Source organism: Primulina tabacum, chromosome 4 (genome assembly GCF_025594145.1).
Source record: "Primulina tabacum isolate GXHZ01 chromosome 4, ASM2559414v2, whole genome shotgun sequence".
In the NCBI taxonomy this organism is placed as follows: Eukaryota; Viridiplantae; Streptophyta; class Magnoliopsida; order Lamiales; family Gesneriaceae; genus Primulina; species Primulina tabacum.
This window is the reverse complement of record NC_134553.1, coordinates 43765314-43779688: the sequence shown is the minus strand read 5'-3', so window position 1 is coordinate 43779688 and position 14375 is coordinate 43765314. Positions and strand designations below refer to the sequence as shown.

The 14375-nt window shown below is 34.7% G+C and overlaps 2 protein-coding genes across 2 annotated transcripts; both read right to left on the bottom strand.

Moving 5' to 3' along the window:
* Window positions 1-2903: 2903 nt before the first annotated feature.
* On the bottom strand, window positions 2904-4606 carry LOC142543332 (uncharacterized). The gene has a single exon (XM_075650529.1). It carries the CDS (start codon window positions 4328-4330, stop codon window positions 3143-3145), a length of 1188 nt encoding a protein of 395 aa, XP_075506644.1. The 5' UTR covers window positions 4331-4606; the 3' UTR covers window positions 2904-3142.
* Window positions 4607-12080: 7474 nt separating this feature from the next.
* On the bottom strand, window positions 12081-12615 carry LOC142542024 (FCS-Like Zinc finger 17-like). The gene is made up of 2 exons (XM_075648472.1): window positions 12377-12615; window positions 12081-12285 (listed from the first exon to the last, which is right to left on the bottom strand). The coding sequence occupies exons 1-2, from the start codon at window positions 12613-12615 to the stop codon at window positions 12081-12083; spliced, it is 444 nt and encodes a 147-aa protein (XP_075504587.1).
* Window positions 12616-14375: the final 1760 nt, after the last annotated feature.

Sequence of the window (14375 nt, the reverse complement as noted above, 5' to 3'; positions counted from 1 at the left end):
GAGATCTGATCGGAAACACTTTACCGACACAAGCACAAGTGGGGATGGACCACATTCACGTTTTCCTCGAGGACATCGAAAGCCAAAGATTCCTCGACAAAATTAATTGTGAACATGTGACTAGTCCACTAACAAAAGGAAAACCCACCATGTGAGTGGAAATAAAAAGACCACCAATAATAGGTGGAAAAGGACACAAGAACCACTAATAATGAGTGGTAAAGGATGGAAAAACATTGGATACTTTATTTAAAAAAGGAATCCAATAAAGCAAACAAGAAAACTGGACCCAAACTTTACACTATAAATAAGGGTAAATGGAACCAGTTAAACACACCAAAATCAAAACTTAAAGATGTATCGTCTATATCTGAAAGTTTTGAAAAAAAGAATCAAGTATAAAAGAACTCAGATGGAAGCTCTCAGATCATTAGTCCAAATGTTCAAAGAAAAAGATGATGAGATTACAGCCGATATCTTACAGACACATTTCTACTGGTATATCAGAGAAATAAAAGAAGATGAAAAGTTGATTTCTAGACTAATCATCTAGAAAAAGACATCTCAAGAAGATGGAGGGACCACTCAACCACTACATGGTCCATATGCAAGCTGTAAAGGCTTAGTCAAAATTTGAAGTCCGAGTTTCAAATCCGAAGAAGCCTTCTATAAATAAGAAAGCAGAAGGAAGATGAAGGCATCGATCAACCTCTTCATTTTTCTTCAAAACATTTGTAATAATTTTCTTTCAAGTATATGTGTAAAGTAAGTTCGGCAACTATAAGTAGCTAAACAAGTTTCTCCTCCTCTACAGGAGGTTTCAATGTATTAATAACTTGTTTGTGTTTGAATAAAGAGATCTTTGCTCTTAGCCCCTCTCATGTATTATTTTCAAAATTTTATCTTTTATTGTACACTCTAAGGTAGGAAAAGAATTAGAATTGTGTCAAGTGCTGTTGAAGTAATCTGCGTCTATAACCATCGATTGCGATCGTGTGGTTGGACTGTGAGGAGCAGTTCGTAAAATACGGTGGATATAATCCGGTGGTACTCCGGTCAAAGAGGTAAAAGATTTAATTTATTTTACGGAAGTATGATGGGCCATTATTTTAAGAAGAATCAATTATTTAAAAATGGGTTGAGGGGTATTTTGAGAAAGTAGGGAGTGAAAGTAAAGTTGAAAGATTTTAGGAAGTGGTTGGTAAGTTGCCCATTTCTTATTCATTGAGGGTTCTTCTAAAAGTTTAAAGTCAAATTTACCCATCAATCTGAATTAATTTACGTGATAGATAACTATACTTTCTTGTGAAATGGCAAACAAATGGAAATTTTGTAACATGCCCAACCTAAAAAAACCATTTTGGGGGGAAAAAATCAAAATAACTTAAAGTTTGATAGTCGATAAACTGTTTAAAAACACCCAATTTTTTTAATATTTTACTTCACAAAATATCCATATATATGTTATTAAAGCATCCATATATCAAATCTATATCCCCAAAATTGTGTTCCTTTTATTAACCACAGAGGACCTACCCCTTCATTTTCCATATTAATTATGATAAACTTATAAATTGTTACCAAATACTTTCTTGAAACACATAATCCGAAAAGGTTATGACCCAATAATTCAAATATTTTCATAAAGTTAGCAAATATGCCACCATTTCTGCTTTCATTATTTCTGGAAACCTCTCATAAATCATAATCCAAGAAGAAAATATCACACAAGTTGAGGACCCCATAGATTTGAGATATCCAACAAAATGCTCAGTTCATATCTATACATAGTGGGTGATTCCATAAAGTTCTTGTCCTTTTAAACCCGTTGGATATGATCATCTGCACCAAACACCATGGTCCATTCCCTTGTGTCCTTTTGCATTTCTGTCCTACTATCCCTCTTTAGTCTCCATCCCCAATCCTGTTTTCTGCAATACACCTCTGTGCTTATAATTCTTATTATATTATTACAGGGTCCCTTAATATATGGCCTACTAAGATCATTATTGATTCATTGAATAAGTTATGATATGATCTTGCCTTGTTTCTTCAAGAAATCACAGGAAAACAGAGGAGGAAATCCAAAGGGGAAACAGATCAAAAGCCAAACTCAACCTATACTTGCTCTATAGAACAAAAGAACTGTTGCTGAAGTTGCATGTTTTTCTGAAGGATGTGATACTTATATATCCCAAATAAAATAATTTTTTTAAAGACTTGTATTATTTGGTATGAAGAATATTACTATTAAGACAATGTACTTTGTCATTGTCTACCAAACATTGCAACATTTTGACTAAACTTGAGGCTGATTTTTCTTCTTCCTTTGTTTTGCCTTCTATAATAATATGATTAGACAAAGGCAATTTGTGGGGTGGAGTGGGGGAGTTGGGGGGTTATGGTCCGTCACTTCCTGCAAATGCTAAAATAGTGACATGTGAGTCCACCCTTTTATTTTAATTTATTTTTGGCCATTGCAATTGGCAGCACATAAACTTATAAAATGGCTCCTGGATTGAGACATCAAGCGGGTGTTTAATCTCAAATCCAAAATATTTTGTACGAAAAGTTGCAAGAAAAACCATGCCATAAAGTGAATAGTCATAACAATGATCAAAGAGGAAATTGATCCTTGCTAACCAGCACACAGACCTTTCAGGTACATGACATGGCAAAATGGAAGTTTTTATGCAACACTTTTTAGACATTATCATCTCCCTAGGGATGAGACCAGGATTTTAGTTCAGGTGTGGAGAATGTCTAAATTTCTGGGTAACATGTATGTAAACTTGTTATTTCCACCGTCCCCTACGGTTTTGAACTTTAAACCATGTATGGCTTTGGTAATGAGCACACGAAATTGGTATTTCAACTAAAGAACATTATGTGCAAACTAAAAATATACAAATGGATTCATTTATTCAACTATATTTAAGTAACTCATATCCAGATCACACTGAAATGCACAACTGAAATACAAAGCCTATAGCCTCGACTTTTAACGACAAACAATTTGAAACAAATGAAATTAATATCACAATTGGTGAAAAAGTGCAGAACAATTTGATAGAACAGAGGCAAACATATTGGATTAACATAGTAATGACCAGGTAAAGAACATTAAAATATCTCTTTATTTTCAGCCACTCACAGATAGCAATGAAGGAATTGCATCCAGATTAGGAGTGGCATTCTTGGTTGAAGCATCACCCCTTTTTACATTAGAAGGTTTAACAAAAGCTCTCATTGGGCTTGCAAAAGCCCACACCCAGCTTTTACTCCTTCCATGGGAAATACGCTCCATTGATGAATGAGTTGCGTATGCTGTTTTCCCATTTGCATTATTCTCCTCCTCAGTGGAAGATGAAACCAAGTATGAAGAAGACGAAGTTAACATAAAACCACTAAAAATCCCACCACATTTTACTGTTTCTTTGATGCAATCCTGGCCATTCTTGGTATTGCTACCACCATTTCTATGCAGTGGGGGCAGCTTAGGCTTGCCTTCTCTATGAGACTCTACTCTACGGAGAGTACAATCACCAAAGCCAGTTGAAATCCTCTCAAACAAGTCCCCTGAAAAGCTCCTACTCCCACAACCAACAGATCTTGATCTTGACACCTTTCTATCATATGAAGGGCTCTCGTTTTCATCAATCACCACAAAATTTTCGCTCTTTTTCTCCATTGATTTGATAGCAGATGAGGATCCAACAGTACTAGGTGTTGCGGGTGTGAAGTTTGAATCTTTAGAGTTGGTATCACTTTTCTTGGTGGTAGAATTCTTGGACAAGTATAGAAATGACCAAAATCCACTTCTATGAGGGCTGTAATCCCCGGGATAGTTCAAGACATGCATACCTCTTCTTGGAGTCGTGGTAGACTTGCTTCTCTCGAAAACAATGCTGGCAGCATCTGCATTCCCTATCACTCCATCCTTCTTCTTTTTCCTGTGAGTCAAAACAAAAGGGAGTCTTGATCTCCTTGTGTAATAGCCATGGTAGCTACAGTCATTGTTCAGACTCTGATTGTCGGTAGATGAAGAAGAAGCAATGGAGCGGAGCTGGAGAGCGGAGCCGCCGCCTAAACCGGCAGCAGTGGCGGAGGTCATGATTCTGCTACCCCCGATATCAGATCTAAATGAAGGAGATGGTGATGAAGAAGAAGAGGGGCCAACAGCTACAGAAAACGAGGAAGAGAGGAGATTTCCAAGCTTTTCTTGAAGGCAAAAAGCACAGATCCCACCCGGTGTGCTGTTTTTGTTAGGATGATTCATACATTGCATGGTACCGTCCCCCATATCTTCATGCACAACTTCCATCACCATTCTATCACGAGACAAACTTGAATCCCCAGATGGAAAAATCACTCAATTCCAAAACCCGATGAAAAAAAGTAAAAATTCAATCTTGCTTTCCTCCCCCTCTTTGGCGTACACATACAGCTTCACTTCAAGAAAATGGCTTGCAACAAGAAACTAGCACTTGGGGAAGAGATGCACAAGATGGTCAAAGGGATTACAGTTCATTAATGATATCGAATGCAAATAATGGAATTGTAGTGAAGACTCGAGGACAGAGGACACGTGCATACATATTATTTTACACCCATCTCTTAAATATGCCAACAACAAAAAAAAACTTAAAATTTTATTTTTACAGATATTACTCTAAAAAAATATTTACATTCACATGCAAGAAATAATTTTTTTTTTAAAAGGCTTGTTGACTTATTCGTCTTTTAGTGATTGGTTTCTTTAGATATTTCTGTTTTAATAATTAATTATCTAAAAATTATATGGGCATCTTATACATCAATAATGAAGTTGTTCAATATTGCATTTTGATCAATATTCCAGCCCACTGTGGCTCGGACCAAGCCCATATGAAATTGGGCCTCTGGTTCAGTGGGCTGAGCTGACACAGCCTACTTGGAAAATGGGTTTCATGGGTACGATACTAATTATATGTATATTTTCAGTGAAATATTTGGACTAAAACATTCTGGTCAAGTTCGATGTCTAGGAGCTGGTGTATTACCTAGCTAAGTTTTCCCAGATTAGTATAAGTAGATTATTTTTAACACAGAGTAATCTCCATACTTCTGATGTTATTAATAAGTTACGAGAAATGGAAGATAAAATGGAAAGTATGGAAGAACAAAGGCAACAAGAAATGGAGCGGATGAGACAGATACATGAACATCAACTCCAAAATTTTACAAGAGTCATTCAAAGTATGATAACTGGAGGTGCTGAAGGATCTAGTGAGCCAGAATTATTACCAACACAGATAGCCACATATTGAATACTAATGAATTGATTCTAAAGTACTTATATAAATGCACAATATTAAATTTAATTTTTTTTCTAAATGGCTGCTATCATGGCAGATATTATGCAGCAACAGACAAATACTCCACAAAATGCACATGAAAGTCGAAGATCTCCATCAATGTCAGAATCGGACAGTGATTAGAAGAAATTTGGAAAACATGTTTATTTTATCCATTGAATTTGAAATATTTAGGGTTATTTTATATTAGAAATTGTAGTATTATTGATATTTTGTGAAACGTTTACTATTCGTTTTACTTAAAAACTACTAGAAACTTTTTTTTTCTCCTAATTAAAATCGGCCGAACTACTTAAATAAATATATAAAATATTTTGCACCATTTTAAAATAAAACAACCAACTAGTATTTGAAAAGTCAAAGGAAATCGTCAAAACAGCAAATCGTTGAACATTTTATCAAACTTAAAAAACAATAAATTTGAAAAGTAAAGCTCATACTAAAACCTCTCAAAACATAAATAAAAAGTCGTAAAAATCTTTAACTTAAACATAAACGTAAATGCGGAAAGTAGAAGCGCTGGTCCTCGGGTTATGTGCACCTCCAATCCAGTCAAATCAGGCATCCGAGCCTCCCTCAACATTATTATCATACTCATCTACATCAATCACACCTAGTGAGTCTAAAGACTCTACACATCATATTCTTGATAACAAATAATACGTATAAAACCACAAGCAACAGTGAAAAATATTTTTACGTAAAAATACCATTTTCATGACATGCATAAACTTCAAACATAAACATTTTCATAAAAAATTTCATATCATCTTCAACATATTCATATACATATTGTCATCAACATATACGTATTTCTTTTTCCTTTTAGTTGAATTCAGATCGTTAATTATGACTTTCGTGTTCGTCTACGTGTTGGGTGATGGATCCATCTACATGTAACCATATTACTGGGCGGCATGGACATCTGCAACATTCTCACCGGTCAACTGAGCTTTGGCCTTACGTATTAACATATCATCGTATACATATTTGTATCCATGGAAATACGATCGTCGGGCTCCCACTGGGACCGTCACCCTCATGATATCTCCAGCATATCATCGTATTAGTCACAATTACTTCACTTCTTTCAATGTTTCATATTCTCATCACTTTATAAAATTTAAACATGCATATAACGTTTTACTTTAAAACCAAGAATGCAACATATCTTTTAACGTTATCGTTTCATCATAAAAATCCGTAAACCTTTGAAATAAACATTTTAACATATAAAAATCCTTAAACATTTAAAACAAACATATTAGCATAGAAAACAGCATTCAGAGCACCGCCATGACGCTTACTAATTTTTGGGTGTACAATTACTGTTTTACCCATAAACGTAAAATTTCACGTTTTTTGACTTTTTCTTAATTTCATTGACTCTAACATGTCCCCAAATAATTATTTAAGACTAGACTATTTTAATTTATCTTTAATTTTTTTAATTTTATTTAGCTTAAATACTAGAATTTTTAATGTATCTTTAATTATTTGTTTTTACGGCGTTTTAATCCCGAAAAATTCCAAACTTTAATAAAAAATTCCTAAATTCAAAACTTAAACTTTTTATATTATTTTATTCCTCGTGAACAACAACTCAACCCCCGTGAGCCGTATTTCGATTTATTTTTTTCACAAAGAAACCCTAGGACCTTCGAACAAGCCAACCTTGAGCCTTCTCCATTTTTGGTCGAGCCATGCTCGAACCATCATGAGCCAACCTTGAGCCCCTAGTCTAGACCCTACTGGACCCTTAGCACCCTTAGGAACCAACCTAAACCCCAAAACCGAAGCCCCCAACCAAGCACACAACTAGCCGAGAACTCCATGTTGGCAAGGACTCTTGTTTGTGCGCCTAGGACCTAACCCACCAAGCCAGGCCTTGAACCAGCCCGTCAAACACCCTCCTAGGACCCTATAGAGCCAACCTAGCCCAGCCCACAGCCCCCTAGCCGAGCCAACCAACCCCTGCAAGTCTGCGCATCCTGCACGTCCCTTGATGGCTCTCGGGTGGAGTCCTAGCTTGCTAGGACTTCTCCCAGCCTCTGGTGTTCGAGTCCTAGCGTGGCTAGGACTCCACCCCTGACTCATACATGGTCCTAGCCCGGTCCTGGTCCCAACCGAACCCAAGCTAAGCCATCAACCCATGAAAGCCGAGACATATGATCAACCTATACCAGATTTTGGTTCCAGCTTTTGTATTCTGTTGTTGTGCAGCAGTTTTGGTGTGTTCTTAGGACTCTAAACTCATGTAAAACCCTGCTTTATCAAGTCCTAATCATGGCAACCCCCTTTATGCAAGAAAACAACAAGATTTTGGATCAAACTCATGCTTGAAATTTCATGTTATGTTCAAAAACGAAAATACACAAAAGTGTCACTTGTTTTTCCTTACAATTCATACATAAACATATATCATGGTGTGATGATGTTTGAAGGAAAGAATTATGCGTGCCTTTGCGTAATCTACGCATGAATTCTCGATGACGATTGTGAAGAACGACGACGACAACCTTGGCTTGAATTCCCCTTGAAGCTTTCGACTTTTACTTTCAAAATATTGTGTATGTGTGTGTGTCGTGTATATTGAGGGGAATTTTGGAGAAAAGTTTTGAATGCTCAAGGGAGGTGGGCATGTGTAAGGTAGGTTATGGAATGAAATTTGTATATTAAATATTTAATTAAGCCACTAATAAGACTTAGGCCCATAAAGAAGGTAATTTAGGTCCATTAATGCTTAATTAAAATATAAAAATAATTTTGCTTGAATAATTTTGTGAATTTATTAGCCGGGTTGCCAAAACGTTCGTATTTTTGTTGAAAAACCAACACCGATAAAATTTACGTTCAGACGTATAAAATCACCACAAAACTCCTTATTTTAAAAAATATGAAAAAGCATCTACCATATTTTAAATAATTAAAAATAATTATTTAATAAAAATATTTTTTCTTTTTCAGCCCTCGGTCTCCGCGTCTTTTTTACCCAATATGGGACAAGGCCCCCGAGGGAGCCCAAGATCGTGATAGCTCATGGATCGTTATATTTTGTGTGGATAACAGTGCTTTATTAATTAATGGTAGCATTCATTTTGTGGATTTAAATATAAAGTTTTTAATTATTTATTTGATGAATATTTTTTTATCTATTTTATTGGTTGATGAATTGTATTGAAATAATGTATACTTGTTTTAAATAAAATACAGTAAAATAGTAAATTATTACTAAATTGAATTTAGGAGCAATTCCAAATAATTTTATTAAAATCATTTTAAATTATGGGCTCAAATATTACCCCTATATCTTTTGTTTTACAAACGATTTGAAACGACTCTTAAATTCACTGGTTTAAAACAGTCCTAAATTGCTCCAAATTTATCGCCACATGATTGGTTTGGAAGTTTATTTACAATTATTAATTTCAAGAATGATTGGAAGTCGTTCTAATATTCTTGGCTTGAGGAACGTTCCAAGAAGTTCCTACATACAGTATCTTTTCAAAAGTGGTTTACAACTGCTCTTAAATTCATATATTTAGAAATGGTTGAAAACTACTCTCATATCGACAATATATAGGAACAGAGGAAAACCATCTTATTGCCAACTGTTTCCAAAGCGGTTTGACATAGTCCTATATTTCTTGCTCCTACATCGATGACATATATGAGTGATTTGGAACCGCTCTTAAAGTTGTGATATGCACGACGTGTATGATCGGTGTCAAACCGCTCTTCAGTTGCTACCATCAATAGCGGTTGCAAAGCAGTCTTATATTGATGGCGTGTAGGATCGGTGAATGACCGTTCTTACACCTCACTCTTTTTATAACGCTTTGAAGTGGCTCCTAAATGCACAGCTACGGGTGTGGTCCAAAACCATTGCAATATTTACAATATGTACAATGGTTTCAAACAGCCCTTTTATTGCCAACATCAATAGCATTTGCAAATCGCTCTTATATCCATGGCATGTAAGAGCGATATAAGACTGTTCTTATACTTCACGCCTTTTAGAACACTTTGAAACGTTTCTAAATACACAACTACAAAACGTTTCGAAATTGTTGTAAATACGCGTGACAGGTACGAGCATTATTAAACCGCACCTAAAATGAACAATAGAAGCAGTTTTTCAACTTGTACCATCGGTTGAAAAAATCGCTTCTATAATATATAAAGCCATCAACAAGAGGAGCGATTTTGCAACGGATGGTAAAAGTGTTGAAGCGGTTAAAAATCGCTCTTAAAATTGAAAAAAATCACTCCAGTAAGAGTTTTTTTTGTAGTGTGTTGGGCCCAAGGAAGAGGCAAATATAGTATAAAATGTCCATTTCTAAGACAGGGATATCGGTTGGGTTGGAGAAAGGTGTCATAGAGGAACAATTCCAAGAAAGTACTGTGTGCTTCCGCATCTGTAGTTCCATTGTGGGCACAACAGAGGAGAGTGTAGATTCCTAAATTTTGGTCCACCACTTTGTAGGGTTCTTAATATATTGTCCTCATTATATTCTTGATGCACATATTTGATAATTCGATTACATTGAAATTATCCATAGCGACAATTGTTTTTCTTACAAGTTATCGAATTCAAGAACGAGTTGTTGGATCAATTTATTTATATAGGCTTATATACGAATAATTATGTGTTGTTGGTTGTCTATTAAATTAAGCACAAAATAAAGTGATCAATTAATGTTTCGGGTTATTGAGCTTTAATGTATCTAATGGGCTGTAGGCCTTTAACATGTAGAGACATAAGTGTAATTTTTGTTTTTCTGATGGGCTAAAACAGAAATATCAGAAGATATTGATAAACATTATCTATAAATATGGGTCATGGTCCCCAGATCTCGGATTATCACTTTCACTATTCTCTCCCTCATTAAGAAAATAGTTCTGAAAAGAAACTAAATGATTCTCTCAAGGAAAGAGCGCGTAGATCTGGAAGATCAAGACACATTTTAAAGAATTTCAAGATTATGGCTTCAGATACGCTTCCGCTTAAGTTTTCAGTCAAATTCTCAATGATTTAATGTGATTGATTCTGCGGTTTATGGGTTTTCCCTAACACGAGTCAATTCGATCGGAAATTGACAAGCCGACGACATTTTACGTGCTCAGGTCATTTTAACATGATATATGAACTGGTGTACGGTGTGGTTATAATGGGATAAATCTATTCAACTTTGGTTCGTCATTGTTGAGCAGTATAGCACGAAATTGAGAAGAGATTCCCGTTGAACAGGTCTGGGGTATCCGCAAGTGTACACCTACAGCCACACCATGGTCACACAGACCCCTACCACCCTTTAGGCCTTCCTTTGCATGCGTTGAATCTATTCCAATGATGCATATAGAAGCCGGAACCGCCTTCCCTTTCGAGCATGCCAAGGCTTCGGTAGAGCATGTCATGTGGAGATGGATCCGATTACAATGGCGGGAGTGCATGTCGCCATGCACCCTTCTCCCTACGTATACCATATTCGTCTGTAGAAAATATCCAATATGATTTATATAGACAAATACCTTACATTCATTCTAACATCAAGTTCAAAGAATGCAATGAAAATGAAGATAAAAGTAGGGTTAATCACCAATACGCGACTCGTCTTTTATTCGAGTCGACTCGTGACATATTAAATAATTATACTAATAACCAAAAATGGCTATCGTATAATTACTATATGATATAAATAATCGTACTTGATTAAAATAATTACACACACGATTTACTTGGGATCCAACAAGTATGAAATATGCTTGTGACATTTGTCCATCATAATTTATATGTAGCCTTTCTTTTGATAGAGAATATGACTAGCCTTTTAATGCAAATATTTATTATGATACAATATAATATTTTACAAACAAATATTATGGTATTTTTTCTAGCTGATAAAAATAATGGTACTTTCTGACTCAATAAAAGTCACCCTACGCACATTCATGGTCTCAACTATACAAATATTTTTAACATCTATTTGTCACATTGTAAATAAATTATGTGATTGTTATAATTTTGTGACGAAATATGAAAGAAGCAAGTGGAAAGAAGATCCACGAGCATAAAATAAAATAAAAAATAAAACCTAATGAATCTTTATCTATGAACGAGTCAATCATATCGATATTCACAATAAAAAGTAATTTTCTTAGCATAAAAAATAATAATGATGATCCAACTCTCACAAAATACGATCCGTGAAACCGTCTAACATAAATTTTTGCCAAAATAAAATCATTCTTTTAAGGAAAAAAACAATATTACTTCTAAAAAAGGAAAATAAAAATTCAAACTTATTAATAATTTTATATGTTACATTTTTTATAAAAAAAAAAAAAATTAACCATATACTCTATCACGAAAGTCAAGGTACATGCTCTGTCCATCGTAGCAAAAACCAAACTAGAATTTTCTTTGAAGATTCAAAATCTTACATCCCAAAACTTAAAAGCCTTGATTAATTATTTAATTACCCCTCAAAACTCATTCCCCATCCTCGATTATATATCATCAAAATATTAATTAAATAACCGAAAACTCAAACTTAAAAAGAAAAAGAAAAGCAAAAGATCAGTAGATTCCACCATTTCCATTTTTGGGCTCCAAACCCATGGCTTCTTTATAGGAAACAACCCCCGAAAAAGGAACAAAAGAGGAAGGGTATCCAGGTCATAAACGAAGCTTGGAAGGGGCAGAAACTGGAAAAAAGAAAATCATGTGAACCAGTGTATTCTTGCTCTCTTCCCAGAGCGCGAAGAAGATGGTGATGAAGTTTGATGAGGGACTTGCAGAGGTCCTTTCATGGCAGCCAGCGAACAGTTGTACTCTTTGGTACCACCGGCTTTCTCATCACTTTCTTCTTCATCCATGAAGATCTGCCTGCACCTACACTCCACGCTGCAGAATGCCCTGTCCCCTCTGCATCATCGTGTACCACCGTGTTTAGCATATCTAAATCTCTTAATATTCAAATCTTAACGCATAAAATACTACTACGCTGGGAACTTACTTGTACATGTAAAGATCCTTGGATGGAGATAGTTTTTGTTTGCAGAGGAAACAGTACTCCAGAAACCCAGAAGTGGACGTGTTTTTCGTCCATGGTGAAAATCCAGAAAGAGGTGAAAGTATAGAGGGGGAAGAAGGGTTGGAGGGTGGTTTAATCGCGCTTCCTTTGACGATGACTTGAGGGGATTTCTTCGTAGAAATCTCCTTGAAGTTTTCTAGTATTACGCTTAGTCCCACCATCTCATGTAATCATGTTCCCTGGTGGCGGAGGAGGAAGGCGGTGGGGGGAGCTCCAAGCTCTGATGAGAGAGATGGGAAAAACAAATGGTAGACCTGGGAGATATTCTCCAATTTTGTTTATATATATATATATATTTTATTTTTGTAGAGATATAATTATATTTTTATATCAGGTAAAAAGTTATAATTTTATAAGATAACCTGCAACACCAATTCATATGTATTCACCGAATTATCTTTTGGACGGTCAATTGTATCAGTGCCGTGCGACGAGTCAATCCTATCGATATTTACAATAAAAAATAATACTCTGAGTATAAAAAATAATATTTTTCGTGGATTACTCAAATAAGAGATATGTCTCACAAAATACGACCCATAAGACCGTCTCACACAAATTTTTGTCTCAAATGTTCATTCCTGGACGTGAAAGATGTGTATTAGTTGTTACACATCGGTTGGATAAAATCCTCGAGAGTTACATTTTATCTGATTTTTGTAGTTAAGTTAAGTTCATGATCCAATCTTAACACGAGCTATCCGTAACAATTTGTAAATCATGTCAATCAAATAAATCATATCAATCAAATAAGACTAGTTTTCCAAAAAAGACGTTGATAATAAATAATAAAATATGTGACTAGTTAATCACAAATATACTTATCCTATCAACTTTAATTGCCTAAAATGACAAAAAATTAAGAACAAAAATTTGTTGTATGATATTTAATAGTACAGTAAATATAATGTAAATGTGAAATTATTTTTATGGTTGTTAATAACAGCGAAAATTAAATAATATTATCACCCAAAAAAATCAAACAAAATAGAGGGACCCATTTAGCGCACACAAAACGAGTTAGCGTAGCCAACGATCTAACCTGTTTCGCTGATTAACCGCCACGTATTCAATCTCACCCCCGATAAATAAATAGTTTATTAAATATTAGTTTTTTTGTCGTTTAGTTAGTGGGTACATTTTTTTTACCGTCTCTTCTGAGTTGAAAGATTTTATTTACCCAAAGTGGATCCAAAGTAAAGAATCTCTGCTTCATTTTGGATCTTGGGTGAATATCCTTCTTTTTTTATTTTTAGTAAAATATTTTATTATTTTATCTGGTATATACTTATTACTCGCTGTAAGAATTTTGGATTTCAAATTTTGTTCATTTACGTCTTCTCTCTCATTTTATATACAAGAGAAGTCTGGATTCGAACAAGCACAAATGAAATAAATAAAAAAACATTCTTATGTTGTATCCAAATTTACATGAAAATTCGTCCGAAAGTCAATTTCGTGAGACAAATGTCTTATTTATTATTTTTTTATTATAAATATGAGTATGATTGATCAACCTCAAGAATAAAAATTCGTGAAACCGTATTACAAGAGATCTACTTCCAGATTTATTCAATCCAAATATTTTTTTTATTATTAATTGATGGGGTTAAAAGTGACCATTTATAATTACGCAACAACTTGCGTGAGACGGTCTCACGGATCGTATTTTGTGAGACATATATCTTATTTGGGTCATCCATACAAAAGTATTACTTTGTATGCTAAGAGTATTAATTTTTATTTTGAATATCGGTAGAGTTGACAAGTCTCACAGATAAAGATTCGTGAGACTGTCTCACAAAAGACATACTCTTATAATTATATATAAAATTTCCTAATGTAGGTCTATTAAATTTGAATTCATTTAGTTTTTGTTTTGAATAAATTCATAGAAAATTTACTTTATTCATTATCTTAT

Bases quoted from the DNA above. Each gene is read 5' to 3' on its own strand.
- LOC142542024 (XM_075648472.1), bottom strand. From the start codon at position 12,615: ATGGTGGGACTAAGCGTAATACTAGAAAACTTCAAGGAGATTTCTACG. The intron at 12,286-12,376 runs GTAAGTTCCCAG...ACGATGATGCAG, and splicing joins AAGGATCTTTACATGTACAA to AGGGGACAGGGCATTCTGCA.
- LOC142543332 (XM_075650529.1), bottom strand. From the start codon at position 4,330: ATGGTGATGGAAGTTGTGCATGAAGATATGGGGGACGGTACCATGCAA.